General features: G+C 48.3%; 3 protein-coding genes across 3 annotated transcripts; all 3 read right to left on the bottom strand.

Moving 5' to 3' along the window:
• Positions 1 to 6,112: 6,112 nt before the first annotated feature.
• On the bottom strand, positions 6,113 to 6,490 carry BKA55DRAFT_474560 (uncharacterized protein; the record flags this gene model as incomplete). Its single annotated transcript, XM_046186160.1, has 1 exon — positions 6,113 to 6,490. A coding segment is annotated over one exon (378 nt), but the record flags the coding sequence as incomplete, so codon positions are not given.
• Positions 6,491 to 9,391: 2,901 nt separating this feature from the next.
• On the bottom strand, positions 9,392 to 10,431 carry BKA55DRAFT_743073 (uncharacterized protein; the record flags this gene model as incomplete). The annotated part of the gene is made up of 2 exons (XM_046201536.1): positions 9,392 to 10,275; positions 10,326 to 10,431. 2 exons carry the CDS (start codon positions 10,429 to 10,431, stop codon positions 9,890 to 9,892), a joined length of 492 nt encoding a protein of 163 aa, XP_046043462.1. The 3' UTR covers positions 9,392 to 9,889.
• A 2,582-nt stretch (positions 10,432 to 13,013) lies between these two features.
• BKA55DRAFT_582435 (uncharacterized protein) lies at positions 13,014 to 14,369 on the bottom strand. Its single transcript, XM_046194120.1, has one exon. It carries the CDS (start codon positions 14,241 to 14,243, stop codon positions 13,173 to 13,175), a length of 1,071 nt encoding a protein of 356 aa, XP_046043461.1. The 5' UTR covers positions 14,244 to 14,369; the 3' UTR covers positions 13,014 to 13,172.
• Positions 14,370 to 14,386: the final 17 nt, after the last annotated feature.

The following is a 14,386-nucleotide window of genomic DNA, read 5'->3' as shown; positions in this document are numbered from 1 at the left end:
ACTGGAGGTCCCACGACATGCGTGAACAATCTTGCAGTCATCAAAATTTGCCTGATCTGATATGTCTGAAAATTTTGCCTTACCAGTGGAGAACATGGATCCTTGAGCATGTGTAAGGAGGCGAGGTGAAAAGAAATAATTGTTTACCAACTCTGGACCCTATTTATTTTATCTGGCTATCAGCATACGATATCGTAGTAGTAAGGTTTTACGTGGTCCGGAGCAAGATACGGCGATTTTCAAATCTCTAGGCCTAACCCTGTCACGGGCCGGCTCCCAATGATATCCCGTGGGCTGATATCCACTTTCCCCCAGCCTACAGACCAGTCAGGTCGTTATTGATATTTGAGGACGAATATATCAATTAAAGTAAGTTTAATTGATCAGAAAAATGCGCCGCATTCTTGTTTATGGCACACGCTTATTACATACGTTACATAATAATAAAACAGTTTCCGTCTTTCCTGAAAGTCAAACCCATTCTACCAAATGCCTCTCCGACGATGCCCTCTAATTTCCTCACTGATTTGACTCACAACCCTCTCTGTGACGTACTCGCGCTGGCTCATCCTCCCCTTGATACAGTTCCATGCACCGTTTCAGCATGGTTTTGCAAGTGCATCTTATGATCTAACGTCTCATTACACAGCCGGCAATGGAGCTTTTCGTTTGGTTGAAGATTAGAGAGATGGCGACGTTTGAAGTGCCTGCTCAAGTCCCCCGATGAGTAGAAAGGCTTGATTAACCCAAGGACTGCTGGATCGGAAGGCTCAAGAGTGGTCGCCCGACCTACACAGAGAAAGCACCTCCGACTTCGCTCCGTCCGGCTTTTAACAAAGACTGAAGTTATTGCATCGCCCAAAGCGCTACTTGCGGTATCCTTGGTGGTGTTGTCGTGTAGATCGGAGACGTCTTTCTTAGTAGCAATCGCTTTGTATCTGGCCATAGGAGGCAGGGGTGATTCTTGGACAGAACAGTAAGACATGACGCTGAGAATCGCATTATTACGGCGACGATATTCGGACTCGATTGTGTTGGTTGCTGGGGCCTTTAAGGCTTCGTAGAGACCAGCGCAGCCCCCAAATCATATCCAATCAAACAAATTGCCAAACAAATCAATCAAATACGCCAAAATTTTATTTCAATCAAACAAATACAAGATCCTCGATTTGAAATAACATTTGATAGATTTGATACACAACATGCCATCTAGCCTCCATGCTGCCAAACCGTCGACCGCGCTTTCACAGCTTACCCGGAACCTGGCTGGTGAGCAACCCCAGCCAATCAAAGTCATCCATCAAGCCCTCCATTAGTGAGCTACCCCAATACCACCGTCAGGCTGGTGGGGGAGAAAGTAGCTCCTTAACTTTTACGTCCCGTCCTAGCGACATCAAGTCGCGTCAGTGCTAGTTTGTTGTCGCACTGAGCGTGCTTAAAGGGTTAGAGTGAATATGATGAGCAGCAGCAAATGTGTTGATTGATGTCTTAAGTTATCTCTTGTGCGGGGTATTCCATCCCGCAGAGTTACTTAAAGCATATAGCTAGATTACTAATGCCTACCCTGCGACACACCCCCCCAGATTTCACTCTGTATCAGATGAGATCTGTATATCATCTTGATCAATATCCTCTCCTGAAACGTATTCTGGATCAATCCGTGATGAGATATCAACCAGACCTAATTGTTTCACGAAGTGAGAATGCTTTTCTGTTGAAAGAGGTTTTGTGAAGCCATCCGCAGGCATGTCTGTTGTTGGAACCCATTGAACTGTAATTTTGCCGTCTTTATGGATCTGTCTTAGCCAAAAGTTGTGGATATCGATGTGTTTTAACTTTGATGTTAGTTGTGGTCGCTCTTTCTGGACCAGTCCCACTGTTTGTTGATTGTCACAGAGGATGCGTGGTTGGTGTTGTGGATCGAACTGTATCTGTTCGAACAGTCGGTATAGAGCTATAGTCTCTCTCGCTGTGTGAGACAGCGATAACAGTTCCGCTTCAGTCGTTGACGTGGTTACAGTCTTCTGCTTCGAAGACTGCCACATGATCGCCCCGCTAAACAACTTCATGAGATAGCCCTGGGTGGATTTTCGAGTCTCTGGATCATCCGCGAACGATGCGTCGCTTGACTGCTGTAGTACTTCATCATCGCCTGGCTCTACCTCTGTAGCATTATCTACAGAGCCTGAGAACTCGATGGCATAGTACTGTGTGGTCTGGAGATATGAGAGAACTCGGTTTGCATACCGCAGGTGTTCAGGTGAAGGGTTCATGGCGTGCTGGCTTAACTGGCTAGCTGCATAAGAGATATCTGGTCTTGATACCACTGCTGCGTATAGAATCGATCCTACCTTTTCTTGCATCTCTGTGATCTGTTGTATAGTGGCCTGTCCTTCGAAAGATTGGGGACGATAGGATGAAGTGAGAGGCGTTGCCGTTCTCATTGACTGATCGATCCCGAACTTGATACCGAGTTTGTTGATATATCCATCTTGGCAGATCCAAAGCTTCTTGGCATTGACGTCTCGAAGGATTCTGATGTTGAGGAAGGAGATTGCTTCGCCCAAATCCTTGATCTCGTATTTTCTGTGTACTGCTGCTTTGAAATTGTTGACTTGTTGAAGGTATTCAGGTTGCGCGATGATGAGAAGATCATCTACGTATAGAAAGAGAATGAGTTGAGTCTCATTATTAATGAGGATACAGGGTTCATCTGGACAATGTTGAAATCCCAGATCTTTAAGAAACGATGCAAGCTCATTGAACCAGAGCTTTGGTGACTTACGCAGACCGTAGAGCGCTTTGAGCAGTCTCCAGACCTTTCCTGATTGACCATATCCCGGTGGGCATGTGGTGTAGACCTCCTCGTCCATTTCAGCGTTGACGAAGGCGTTCTTGAAGTCAACTTGGTGACATATCAGCCCAAACGCACAGACGAGAGCCATCAGAATCCGGAAGCTTCGATAAGCACCAGTTGCTGCGTAGATGTCTTCACCAGAGTGGTGTTGGAGATCGCCTCTGACACAGATGCGAGCTTTGTGACGAATGAGGTAACCTGCATCGTCCAGTTTGTAGGTAAAGACCCATTTGAGTGGTAGAACTTGTTTGCCTTCAGGGTAATCGACTAGCTCGAATGTCCCTTTCTCCTTGAGTGACTTGATCTCGGCGTCTGAGGCTCGTTTGAAGCCTTGTCTCTCAGGATGCCATTTCAGTTGATGCCAAAAGTCAGGAGGTGGAGGCAAGTCCTTTCGTTGGGTTCGTATTGAACGTGCTGATGCGAAAGCGTGGGCGAGTTGCTGTCCCAGCTTAGCGCGTTCCAATCGTAGAGCATGAGCGTGTCTTCGCGCTTGCTTATGGATTTGGTGCCGAGTAAGGCGTGGTTTGAATGTTTCGATTGCATCTTGTCCTTTCTGTGACAATTTGATACTCCTTCCAGAAGTTGTTCTGAGATTCTGGAGCACTGAAGCGTCCGTTATCTTTTTCTTTCTGGGTGATCCTAGTTGTATTGTTGTCTGAGGACGCGGTGATGCTTGATGGAGAATTACTGGACTCGTGGGCCGCGGCAATGTTGGCAGTTCATCTACGGGTGGTACAACCTGTATCTCTCCTGCTATTGATCGTTCAGGTGAGATTTGTGGTGTAAGAAGCAATCCTGGTCGGGATAGTTCTGCTTCCGGTTGTATCGAAACAGGGACCGAAGTTGCTGTATTCTCCATGATAGACAATGGCTCGATATCCTCTTCTTCGAGATCAACTTCATTGATCGTGATCGCGAGAGTCTGTCCCGATTCGGGAAGAGTTGTGGCAAGCTGTGCATCGTACATGACTTTCTCATCAACTTGAACATCCCGAGATACAATTACACGATCAAGGTGTGGAACCCAAACTTTATAGATATTGGTTGCGTCCAATCCGACAAGCCATCCCATGAGTGCATTTTCTTGTAACTTCGATTTGGCTGGACGGGCCTTCTTGTTCTTGATTAAGACGTAGGCAAGCGAACCAATGATTTTGAGATTAGAGAGGTTGGGCTTTCGGCCATGAACCATTTCAAATGGAGTTTGCCATTGTTTTCGTTGAACTGGGATGCGATTGAGGAGGCGAGTAGCATGAGCAACGATGTAGGGCCAGAGTTTCTGAGGTAGATTTCCCTGTATTCGAAGCTTGCGAGCGATAGCTATGATCACCCCCCAGAACGTTCGGCAAGACCGTTCTGATCTGGCGTATCTGGTGGAGATGAGTTGAATGTAATTCCCTTCATTGCAATGAAATACTTCCATCTCTTTCCCAGACCCTTTTCGCCATCCGATTGGATGTATCGCGTAGTGAAACCCCAGTTGTCATTTGTAATGGCTAGAAACTCTTGTGTTATAGAAAGAAGTTCATCTTGATTCTTGTTTGGGAGGTTAAAGGTGATATGGTAAGCTGAGTAGTCGCAATAGAAATGAGCGACCCAGGAGTCAGCGTTGAATGCTTCCTCCATGTCGATAAGATCAAGGTGTATCTTCTCGAAGGGGTAAGATCCTCTCCACGGTGGTATGCGGGAGATTTGTTGATACGCTTGTCCGAGTTGACATTCAGGACAGAGTTCTGACTTTCGTTCGAAGTTGCGAGTCCCGAGTGCGACTCCCTCGACTGCTTGAGGCATGTGTTCAAGAGCCTCCTTTCGAATATGGCCTAGCCTTGCATGCCAGGTATCCATAGAAGCTGTCGCAACTTGAGGCGTTCTCGATTTAGTAGCCATTGCAAAGGACTGCGCTGCCTCTTTATGAGATTCAGCCCTGAATATAATGTCCTTGATGTGGGATTCGGCGACTCGAAAAGCACCATGTTTAGTTACTTTAAAGGCATTTGATCCATCTGAATATTCCATCCAACAAGTCCTCGTATTGAAATAAAGTCCTTGTTGTTCGAGAGAGTGCATATTGATGAGGTTCCAATGGAATCCAGGGACATAAGCAACGTTCTCGAGTTGAATTAGACCTGCGCCTGTTGGAGTGTCGACATGTACCGTGACATTTCCTATGCCTGTGATGTGCGTGCCTGAGTTGCCAAACTCTATGGTTTCATCATCGAGTGGTGTGTAATTAGTGAAGCGAGACAGGTCATTGCAGACATGTGTATCCGCACAATTGTCAAGTCGGAAACAATCACCGTACTCGTCTTTTGCGGTTGTGCCAAACGCAGACCTTGACGTAACAAATGCGGCTCTTGATTTGGATAGAAATTTATCTGTGCTTGAAGTCTCGTCCTCTGTTAGATGCTTGGGTTGATTCTTTGTAGTATCTGACGGCCAGAACTTAGGCAAGTCAATATTGCTTCTCTTGAGGTTCCTTTCGATGTTTTCTCTAAGGCGTTTGCTTCCCTTGACTGTGGTGATGATTTTCGACTGTATTTGAACGATCGGTGTCCATCCCTCTGGCGCACCCGAAGGATTAAGATAATAACACTCAGTGTACTTGTGGGACATGCCGCAGACGCAATTTCGGAAACCCATGTTCGAGGATGAATGTCCTGTTCGCTGTCTTTTCTGTTGTGGCTGATCCCCTTCGTTCTGCAAATCTGAATCATTATTGTGCTTTCTTCCTTGAAGAGTGGCGTGGGCTGCTCGTCCTCTAATAGCTTTTTCCTTTGGTGGTGCCATTGTCCTGAACTGCTTAATACAGAATCCGATAGTAATCTTCTTCTCGGAGAGGGTTGGATTGAGTTTGCGGAAGGTCTTTAGTGCTCTATTTACTGTATTCTGAGCTTTCTGAACAGTGGTGACGTCGTCATCTTCACCGTTTTCTTCCTCTTCAGAATCAGTCAAACTTGCGACAGTGACGGAACCGCTACTGGCATGGTCGGGATTAATCTCGTTGAGCGCAGTGAGAAACGCATTTGAGATCTTCTCCATGGTTTTTGCAGCCTCCTTGACGAGGTTTTTCTCGCTTTCAACCTAAGCTTCCTTGGACTTCATGTAGTTGTAGAACGGTGGGTTTATTTCGCGAGATGATTCAATGAATGCATCACAGATCTGCGACTCGCTGAGGTTCTCTATCTTGTAACGTTTAGCGTTGTTAACGAGAGCAGGCCAGCGGCTGAGCCATTTATCGAGACTGGTGTTGCTAAGGCCCTTCTTAAGCTTTTCAAACTCGGTCCTAACATTCTGCTTCTGGTCTTTCGCGGTGGGTTGGATGCTATCAGCCAGCGCGATGAGTTTACCGCGGACGTCATGGATTCCGAGGTAGTGCTGCTTGAACTCCTGACACACTGTGAGGTCAATGCGATCAGAGACCTTGTCGTATTTCTTCCTTTCGCTATCATAGATAGCCTGGAGGCTGTGATATTTCTGGATCGTGTCCTTGCTTGCTGAGTCCGATGGTTTGGTCGCAGTGAAGACCAAGTTTTCAATCCCTTCTGGATCACAGTAGCTCCAGACATCGTTGCGCACGGCAAGGTCCTCAATAGAGTTAATCCAGTTGGTCCAGTCCTCGCGGGAGTTGAGCAAGGTGAGATTGTGATCTTTGATCGACATTTTGTGACATTTAGTCAAGAAAAGGATAGCGTCTCTTTTAAATTGGCTTCTGATTAATATGTTAGCTTCTTGCTGATTAAAGAGATCATGATCGTTAGTTTTTAGGAGTCTTCTCTGTTAAAATCTTTTGCGGGTTTCAAGTTGCTGTTTCATATCGCTTCATCTGATACATCCGACTATGACCCGGAAACCAGCATTGCGTCAGTCGGCTCAACTTCGTGCCGATTCCCCTGAGGAGATTTTCAATTTGAGAGAAAGCTCTCGTTACGACGAAGTTGATAGCAGAAGATGCTGGTGGTGATGGACTTGGCTTGCGGCAGAGAAGATGCTGATCATGATGGAGAGAGGCAATGAAAGAGTCTCCGGGCTCATAACTGTCGCACTGAGCGTGCTTAAAGGGTTAGAGTGAATATGATGAGCAGCAGCAAATGTGTTGATTGATGTCTTAAGTTATCTCTTGTGCGGGGTATTCCATCCCGCAGAGTTACTTAAAGCATATAGCTAGATTACTAATGCCTACCCTGCGACATTTGTTTACCTTTCAACGCGTACCATTCCTCCCACGAGTCGACGCCTAACCCGATGGAATCCGACGACATCATGCTTCCTTCGCCTCTACCCTCTGCCTTTTCTTTTCTTCGACCACCGAGGAATTTGGCGAGTCAATTCGAGCTGACGACGCAGTTGGCATTGCCAGACCACCCTACTGTTGCAGATCTTCCGCGAGCAGTGTGAAGGAACAAACGATATGTTTTGGAAGAGTCCTTGTCCCGGAAGGGCTCAAAGGGTCGGAAGAGCTGGATCAAGCGCCATGGAATTTTTCTTGTTGAGATTGACACTAACGACAGTCCGCTGAGTCCTTACTGGGCCTGGCGTCTGTGCGACGCGAAGGGTCAGCCTGAGTTCTTCGCCGCTGCTGCTACGAGTTCGGCAGCGGACCATCTCTGCAAGTATGTGAATGTGAATGTGACGTCGCGAGCTTGAGCACTATTGACCAACGCCAGGTCTCACAGGATTTTCGAGAGCAGTCAAGCAGCTGATCCAGATCTGTCAACCGATGAATCTGGACGGCCTAAGCGACGACGCTTGCAGTACAGTACTGTGCCGCGCGCCAGAGTCAAGACGATCCGAGAATTGAGCCTGGGACTTCTGATTAACGCCAATGTTCCTTTTTTCAGCAGCTCGCTTGGCAGCTTGACCCTCACCTATCTGACCAGATACCATGGAGCCGGCAATCGATGAGCCGTTTGTTGGATGACATGTACAAAACCAAGAAGTATAGGGTCTAGCAGGAGCTCTCGGATGCCCTTACTAAAATCCATCTGGGGTTCGACCTGTGGACATCGCCTAATCGGCATGCTGTTATGGCAGTCACAGCTCATTTTCTTGACCGCCAGGGCAAGCACCAGTCGCGCCTATTGGCACTCCGTCGCCAGCCCGGGTGTCATAGCGGAGAAAGTCTTGCGGTGACGCTCGGGCAAGTTGTGCGAGAATGGAAGATAGAGGACCGAGTCGGAACCGTGATCTCGGACAACGCATCTTCAAACGACAGCTGTCTCGTGAACTTCTACGGAGATCTCGACGCAGAGATGAGTCTGGCGGACGTTCGGGCCAGACGTATGCGCTGCTATGGGCATATCCTGAACCTGGTTGCTCGCGCCTTTCTCTACGGTGAAGATTTCGAGGCTTTTCTTTCGAGGCCGAATCGCAGGTATTTGACCTTCTCGGCCGGCGCGAGGATGACCTACGACACTGGAGAAAGAAAGGGCCGGTTGGAAAGCTCCACAATGTTGTCAAATTCATCAGGTCTTCCCCTCAGAGGTGTGAGCTCTTCAAAAGGATCTCACGCGAGAACGACGAAGCACAAGAATACCTCTTGGCGAGTGAGTCAACGGCGGAGCTAGAGGTCGTAATGAATAACGATACGAGATGGAACTCCACTTACCTCATGATCTCTCGAGCGCTCGTCAAGCAGAGAGACATCAGAGCGTTCTTGGTCCACCCAGAAGTGGAGAAATGGCTACCGGAGGCCGACATGCTGAAGGGAGATGACTGGAGACTGTTGGCAGAAATCAAACTTATTCCTGAGCCATTTATCTACAGACTATGAGAACGCAGGGCTGGGGCAGCGAAGGAGGTAACGGATGGCTCTGGGAAGTGATGGTGGGTATGGAGTACTTGCTGGAACACCTAGAGGATCGGAAGCTGTTCCATCATGCCGTTCCAGACGAGGCAGGGGGACAGGACACCAACTCGCAGGCCGAGCTGGCTCGAGGGCGACCAGACCGTAACCGGCAGCTTCCTGCTCGATTTAGGGATTGCGAGACGGATATCCATCCGCGAAAGTCCAGGCAAGGCCCCTTGTCAGATCATGGCTCGAGACAATGCGATGATGGATCAGGCAAGCCACCAGGATCATTAGGAATCGATGACATGGGAAAGGATCACCGACACTATTTAAGGCTGTCCATCATGACTGCCTGGCAGAAACTAAACGAGTACTACACCAAGCTTGGAGACTCACTGTTGTTCGCTGCATCCATCATCCTCCACCCATCACTTGGCATGAACTATCTAGAGGTGAACTGGGCGTCGGAGGAGCAGCTTGTGTGGGTGAGGGATGCCAAGATTGGACTGTCTGAGTACCTCGACCGTTGGTACCGCTGCAGCCGGCCGGTGGATGAGCGGCAGAAGATGATCATGGACACATCGACATCCTTAAGCGTACTAAGGAAGACAACGGAAGCTAGCGTATTCAAGCAATGGATCAAAAGCAGGACGGCGAAGACCACGGTGATGGGAAGTGAGCTTGAGCGGTATCTACGGCTAGAGCCGCAAGAGACTGAGGACCCAATTGAGTGGTGGATGGCTCATCAGGGACAATTCCCGATGATCAGCCAATTGGCTCTCGATATACTCGCGATACCGGCGATGGCGACTGATTGCGAGAGGTCGTTCAGCCTAGCCAAGTTAACGCTGACGACGCAGAGGCTTTCGATGACGACGGAAACGCTGGAGAAGTTACGATGCCTTAAGAACTGGGTCAGACATGGTGCGGTGAAGCTAGGGGCGACAATAGGTGGGGGGGACGAGGTCCAATGGGAGATTGGAGATGTTAGCATGGAAGCATAGAGAGTCAGATTTGAAATATTTGAAATATTTGAATAAATATTTCAAACAACAAATCTAGTCTTGAGAGTTATCAAATATCTCAAATATGACCCCGGATTTGATTTGTTTGATTTGAGGGCAGCGCTGGTATAGACGTTTCTGGGCTGGATGAGCATCTTCATCCGATGGCGAGATTGGTGGATCCTCAAATGTCTTGCTAGCTAGTTGTCGCTCGATATCGGTTACAGCCTGTTCGCGAGACTAAGTCTTTCTGACTTGATCTTTGCGTTTTCGGCGTAGGCGCGCCTTCTCGCTTTGAATATCCTTAGAAATCTTCCTTAGACGTGTGCGAACCTTGTCGGACTTATTGCCTTTAGAGAGAAGGAATTCTCGTTGTCGAAGGAGATCCTGGATCTCGGGATCATCATTGATGCTCGCGGACTGCTCAGCAGTCAGATGGGTAGGCCGTCGCTTGCTGGCTGAGTACCCGATACTGCAGGCTTGACGCATCAGCGCTTTTTGCTGCTCTTTATGGCTCACAACAGCCATAGTATCCACAGGGACGACGCGGCCGAGGTAATGCTTCTCGAAAGTCCTAGAGTTGGCGTGTTGAAGCATAAGGTTGCGAAGTCCATCGCTGATATTCGCTGCATCACTCGTCAGTCAGTCTGTCTTTGCACGTGACATGTGTACGCACAGCATTGGTCAAACTCGTTGCCTGCATTGTAACGGAGCGTATATAAGATCACAACAACGCCAAACCCAGCTAGTTCGCCAAGCTTCTTTGTCCAACCGGAAATCATATTATACGTAATCTGTTCGTTTGCAGACAATACGTATGCGTTCATGCCTGTCTTAGTGGCCCTGCGGAAGACGAATACCATCCAGGACCACCTAATGGATAACCCCACCTAATGGATAACCAAAATTTCGCTCCGTCCATACAAAATCCAAATTTTCAATTACACCATATTCGGCCAGGAATAAAGATACTTGCAAAGTAAGACCTGTACTATATTGCTTTTTTCGTAGAACTTTTATGTCGGTTTAAATTTTCCCCGTCCCGCCTCGTGGCCTGGTTCCATAGCCCTTTGAATTCTTTTGCAGTTCACCCCATGTACCCTACGCGACTCCATCTACTCAAGCCGAGTTTTCACCTAATTTACTCCACGGAACTCCCTCCGCAATGGTTCGTCGTAACTATACCGAAGATGACGTAGCTGAGGCTATATTAGATATCACTGATAGAGGCCTCTCACAGAATGAGGCGTCTCAGAAACGTGGAGTGCCTCAGTCGACCCTTTCTGGACGACTTTCTGGTCAAGCGAGCAGGAATGAACGTATCAAGGCCCACCAGCGTATTTCAAAGAGCCAAGAGGAGACCCTCATTCGTTGGGTGTTGCGACAAGAGTCTCTGGGCTATGATCTCTCGCACAGCCAGCTCCGTGCCTGTGTCGAGGCCATCCTCAAACAACAAGGCGATAACAAGCCTCTGGGCAAGCACTGGACCACCAGGTTCGTCAAGCGTCACCTACAACTATCTACCACGCTTGGGAAACGCCAGGAAGCCGCCAGGTTTGATGGATTTACTCCAAAGGCAGTCAATTGGTACTTCGATATTCGGGAGACGGAATACGGCTGGATCAAGCCGGAGAACACGGTTAACGTGGACGAGGGCGGCATAATGGCGGGTTTCGGTAAGTCTTCCACAAGTACTCTATGGGTTTCCATAGGCCATAACTAATTGGTTGTCCATAAGGCTTGGACAGCCTCGTAATTGGGAGTTCCGACCCGAAGAAGAAGGCGTTATTAAAAGGCGTCCAGTCGCGCACCTGGACCTCGTTTATTGAGGCCGTCACCGCAACTGGTCGCGCTTTAAAACCCGGGATTATCTTTAAAGGAAAAGAGCTACAGAAGCAGTGGTTTCTTAACGAATTCGAATTGATAGCCGACTGGCACTACATCACATCCCCGAACGGCTGGACCGACAACCATATAGCTCTCGAGTGGTTGAAAGATGTCTATCTACCTCAAACAGAGCCTCGCGATGCATCGGATGCGAGACTCATTATCCTTGACGGCCACGGGAGCCATGCGCAGGTAAGCAATTTGGTGTTTTCGCCGCGGAGTCGTCCGCTATAGGGTCGCTAACAAGCAGTTAGGACGAGTGGATGGCTACGTGCTTTCTGAACAACGTCTACTGCTGTTACCTACCAGCACATTGTTCCCATGGTTTGCAGCCGTTAGATAATGGAATTTTTAATGTCATCAAAGGTGCGTATCGGAAAGAACTCCAAAAGCTAGCTAGTTTGACCGATTCTGCGCCGGTTGACAAAGTCAATTTTATTCGGGCATACGCGAAAGCCAGAGAGGCGGGCATGAGGAAGGAGATTATCTTATCCGGCTGGAGATTTACTGGAAATTGGCCTATAAATCGTCATAAGGCTCTAACACATCCTGAAATTCAACCAGACAAAGAAAAACTGCTGGAAGAGTTCAAGACGCCGAGCCCTCCTCAACTGCACTCGGATGATACGCCGAAAACGAGCCGGCAGGTGAGGGAAATGGCCAAACACCGCAGTCGTCCGACCAGGCGGAAGTACAGTAAGATCGCAAAGGGGTTGGAAGCTTTAGAGATGAAGGTGGCCGTTCAGAATGCGCGGATTACTGGACTCGAGGAGCAGATGGCCCAGGTGCGGCGAGGGAAGAAAAGAAAGGCGGTACCGAACCCGAACCGACGATTCATGGCTCTAGCGGAGGCTCTAGCGACTGGAGAAGCTCTTCCTGACTCAAAGAAGGCAGAAATAGAGGTGGATGTGGACGAGAAGGTTGAGTCGGTGATTGAGGTGGGTGTCAGGTCAGAGGACGAAAGTGACGACTTTAGGGTCGTAACAAAGCACTGCCGGCGCACACGTAGCGGTCGGGAGGTCAAAAAACCACGCAGAGAGTAAAAATTGATCAATTTTATAGGGTTTCTCTCCAAACCTTCGCCTTTTAATTGACGACCTGGTGTTTTGTGTACGCATCAAAATTTGGATTTTGTGTGGGCGGAGCGAAATTTTGGTTATCCATTAGGTGGGGTTATCCATTAGGTGGTCCTGGATGGTATACTTCTAGGTCAACCAAATAGCCTGGAAAGATAACCGCCTTGTGTTATTCCTGACCACTGTGTTCACCGGCGATGAGCGAGTCAATCGAAAGAGGAAGAGGCCGCTTCCAAGAAGTCAGAGGCCAAGCCGATACAGAGTTTTTTTGGTGATGAAGCTGTCAAGGTGATACCATGCAGTACCCTCCTGCCGTACGTACCCACCAACACGAAACATGCAGGCCAAAGCCCGGAGATATCTTGCCGTCGAGGACCAACAAAAGGAGGTTGAGGAATTTGCTCCTTTCTCAAAGATGCATTGCTTTCTATTCTATTCCTTTATCGTGGATTATCATTATCCGCCTCCATCCAACAATGAACACAGTCATTGGTTTGGCTACAAGTGTTGATGCCCATTCTGCTAAAGCGATCTCGCTATCCGAATAACTTATTATGTTTCTACGGCCGAGTAGGGGGCTTTTCAGATAAACCACGTCCCTCCTTCTCTGTCCTAAACCCAGCTAACTCATAAATCAGGATCCCTCTGGCAAAAAGAGCACTCGCCATCAACCGAATCACTATAATAGCCGAATCCCTCACACTTATAAAGACTAAACTTGAAAGAATGAGAGTCCCGAAGAATGCCTGCAGCGCATCCCCAATATAAAGAGCAGATACCAGCACCAGAAACCAGCCATTGTGCCTGTCGTTTTTCTTGACCTCGAGCCTAGTCTGCCAGGGAGTAGGTGTGAGCTCAGCCCAGAGTCTATGCCACCGTGTACCTCGATTGTTATCTTCTCCGCTTCCTCCTCTTCCTTCCACAGAGATTCTTAATCTGGCAGCCAAGTATCCAACTAGATGTATGACCAGAGCTGCAACTGTCCACATAGCAGGAAGAAAGTCCTGTTGGGGGGAAAATGTACAGACTGCCCATACGCTAAGCTGATATGCGAGGTAGGCATTATTGGCAACGGCTCCACTAGCAATAGTATACTCTAGTATGGAGACAATAGTGGGTGCCCAGACTGATTGTGATTTGCCGAAATTGGTATGAAAGGGATCGGTACCCATTGTGGCGATGAAGTCGTCGTACTCTGTTGCTGTAAGAGGACGCACTCCGGAACTGGACATTGAAAGCAGAAAGGCAAGCCCAGGACGACGATACGCCAGCACCGCAGTGTCGAGATACGATGCACTCATTAATTGAAGAACTGTAGGCGCGAGACCAAGGATGACAGCAGCTGAGGCAAGTTCAGCCTTGCGATACTCGGGCATGGTTTCTAGGACGCAGCCTATTACGTTATAGCCTGATCCTTGATCTGTGTTGGAACGGTTCCTGTAGTTATTCAGCTGCTTGGTGCAGTTATTCCTAAGCTGATCCTGGATGAGGTGCTCCCAGGCCGGGAAGAAGTGCTCATACTGAGTGTAAGAGCGCGCTGTTGCGACTGTGGGTGTGATGCAGTAACAAAGAATGATTGTAGCTGTGAGAAGATAGCCTAGATAGCCTTGCTTCCCTCTATAGACGGCCATTGTAGCTAATCGAAAACGTTGGTGAGAAATTAAAAGTCAGATGCTACTCAAGTGGCCAGAGGGAGCTAGATCTTATTATACAATCAGCTGCCCAGCCCCTCTATATTTTAGAACCCTGCCGTGTTGACAAGCAAGGGTACAAA

Source organism: Fusarium redolens (genome assembly GCF_020744475.1).
Source record: "Fusarium redolens strain MPI-CAGE-AT-0023 chromosome Unknown BKA55scaffold_21, whole genome shotgun sequence".
NCBI lineage: Eukaryota > Fungi > Ascomycota > Sordariomycetes > Hypocreales > Nectriaceae > Fusarium > Fusarium redolens.
The sequence above is the reverse complement of the archived record's forward strand: the minus strand, read 5'-3'. Positions and strand labels throughout refer to the sequence as shown.

Bases quoted from the DNA above. Each gene is read 5' to 3' on its own strand.
- BKA55DRAFT_582435 (XM_046194120.1), bottom strand. From the start codon at position 14,243: ATGGCCGTCTATAGAGGGAAGCAAGGCTATCTAGGCTATCTTCTCACA.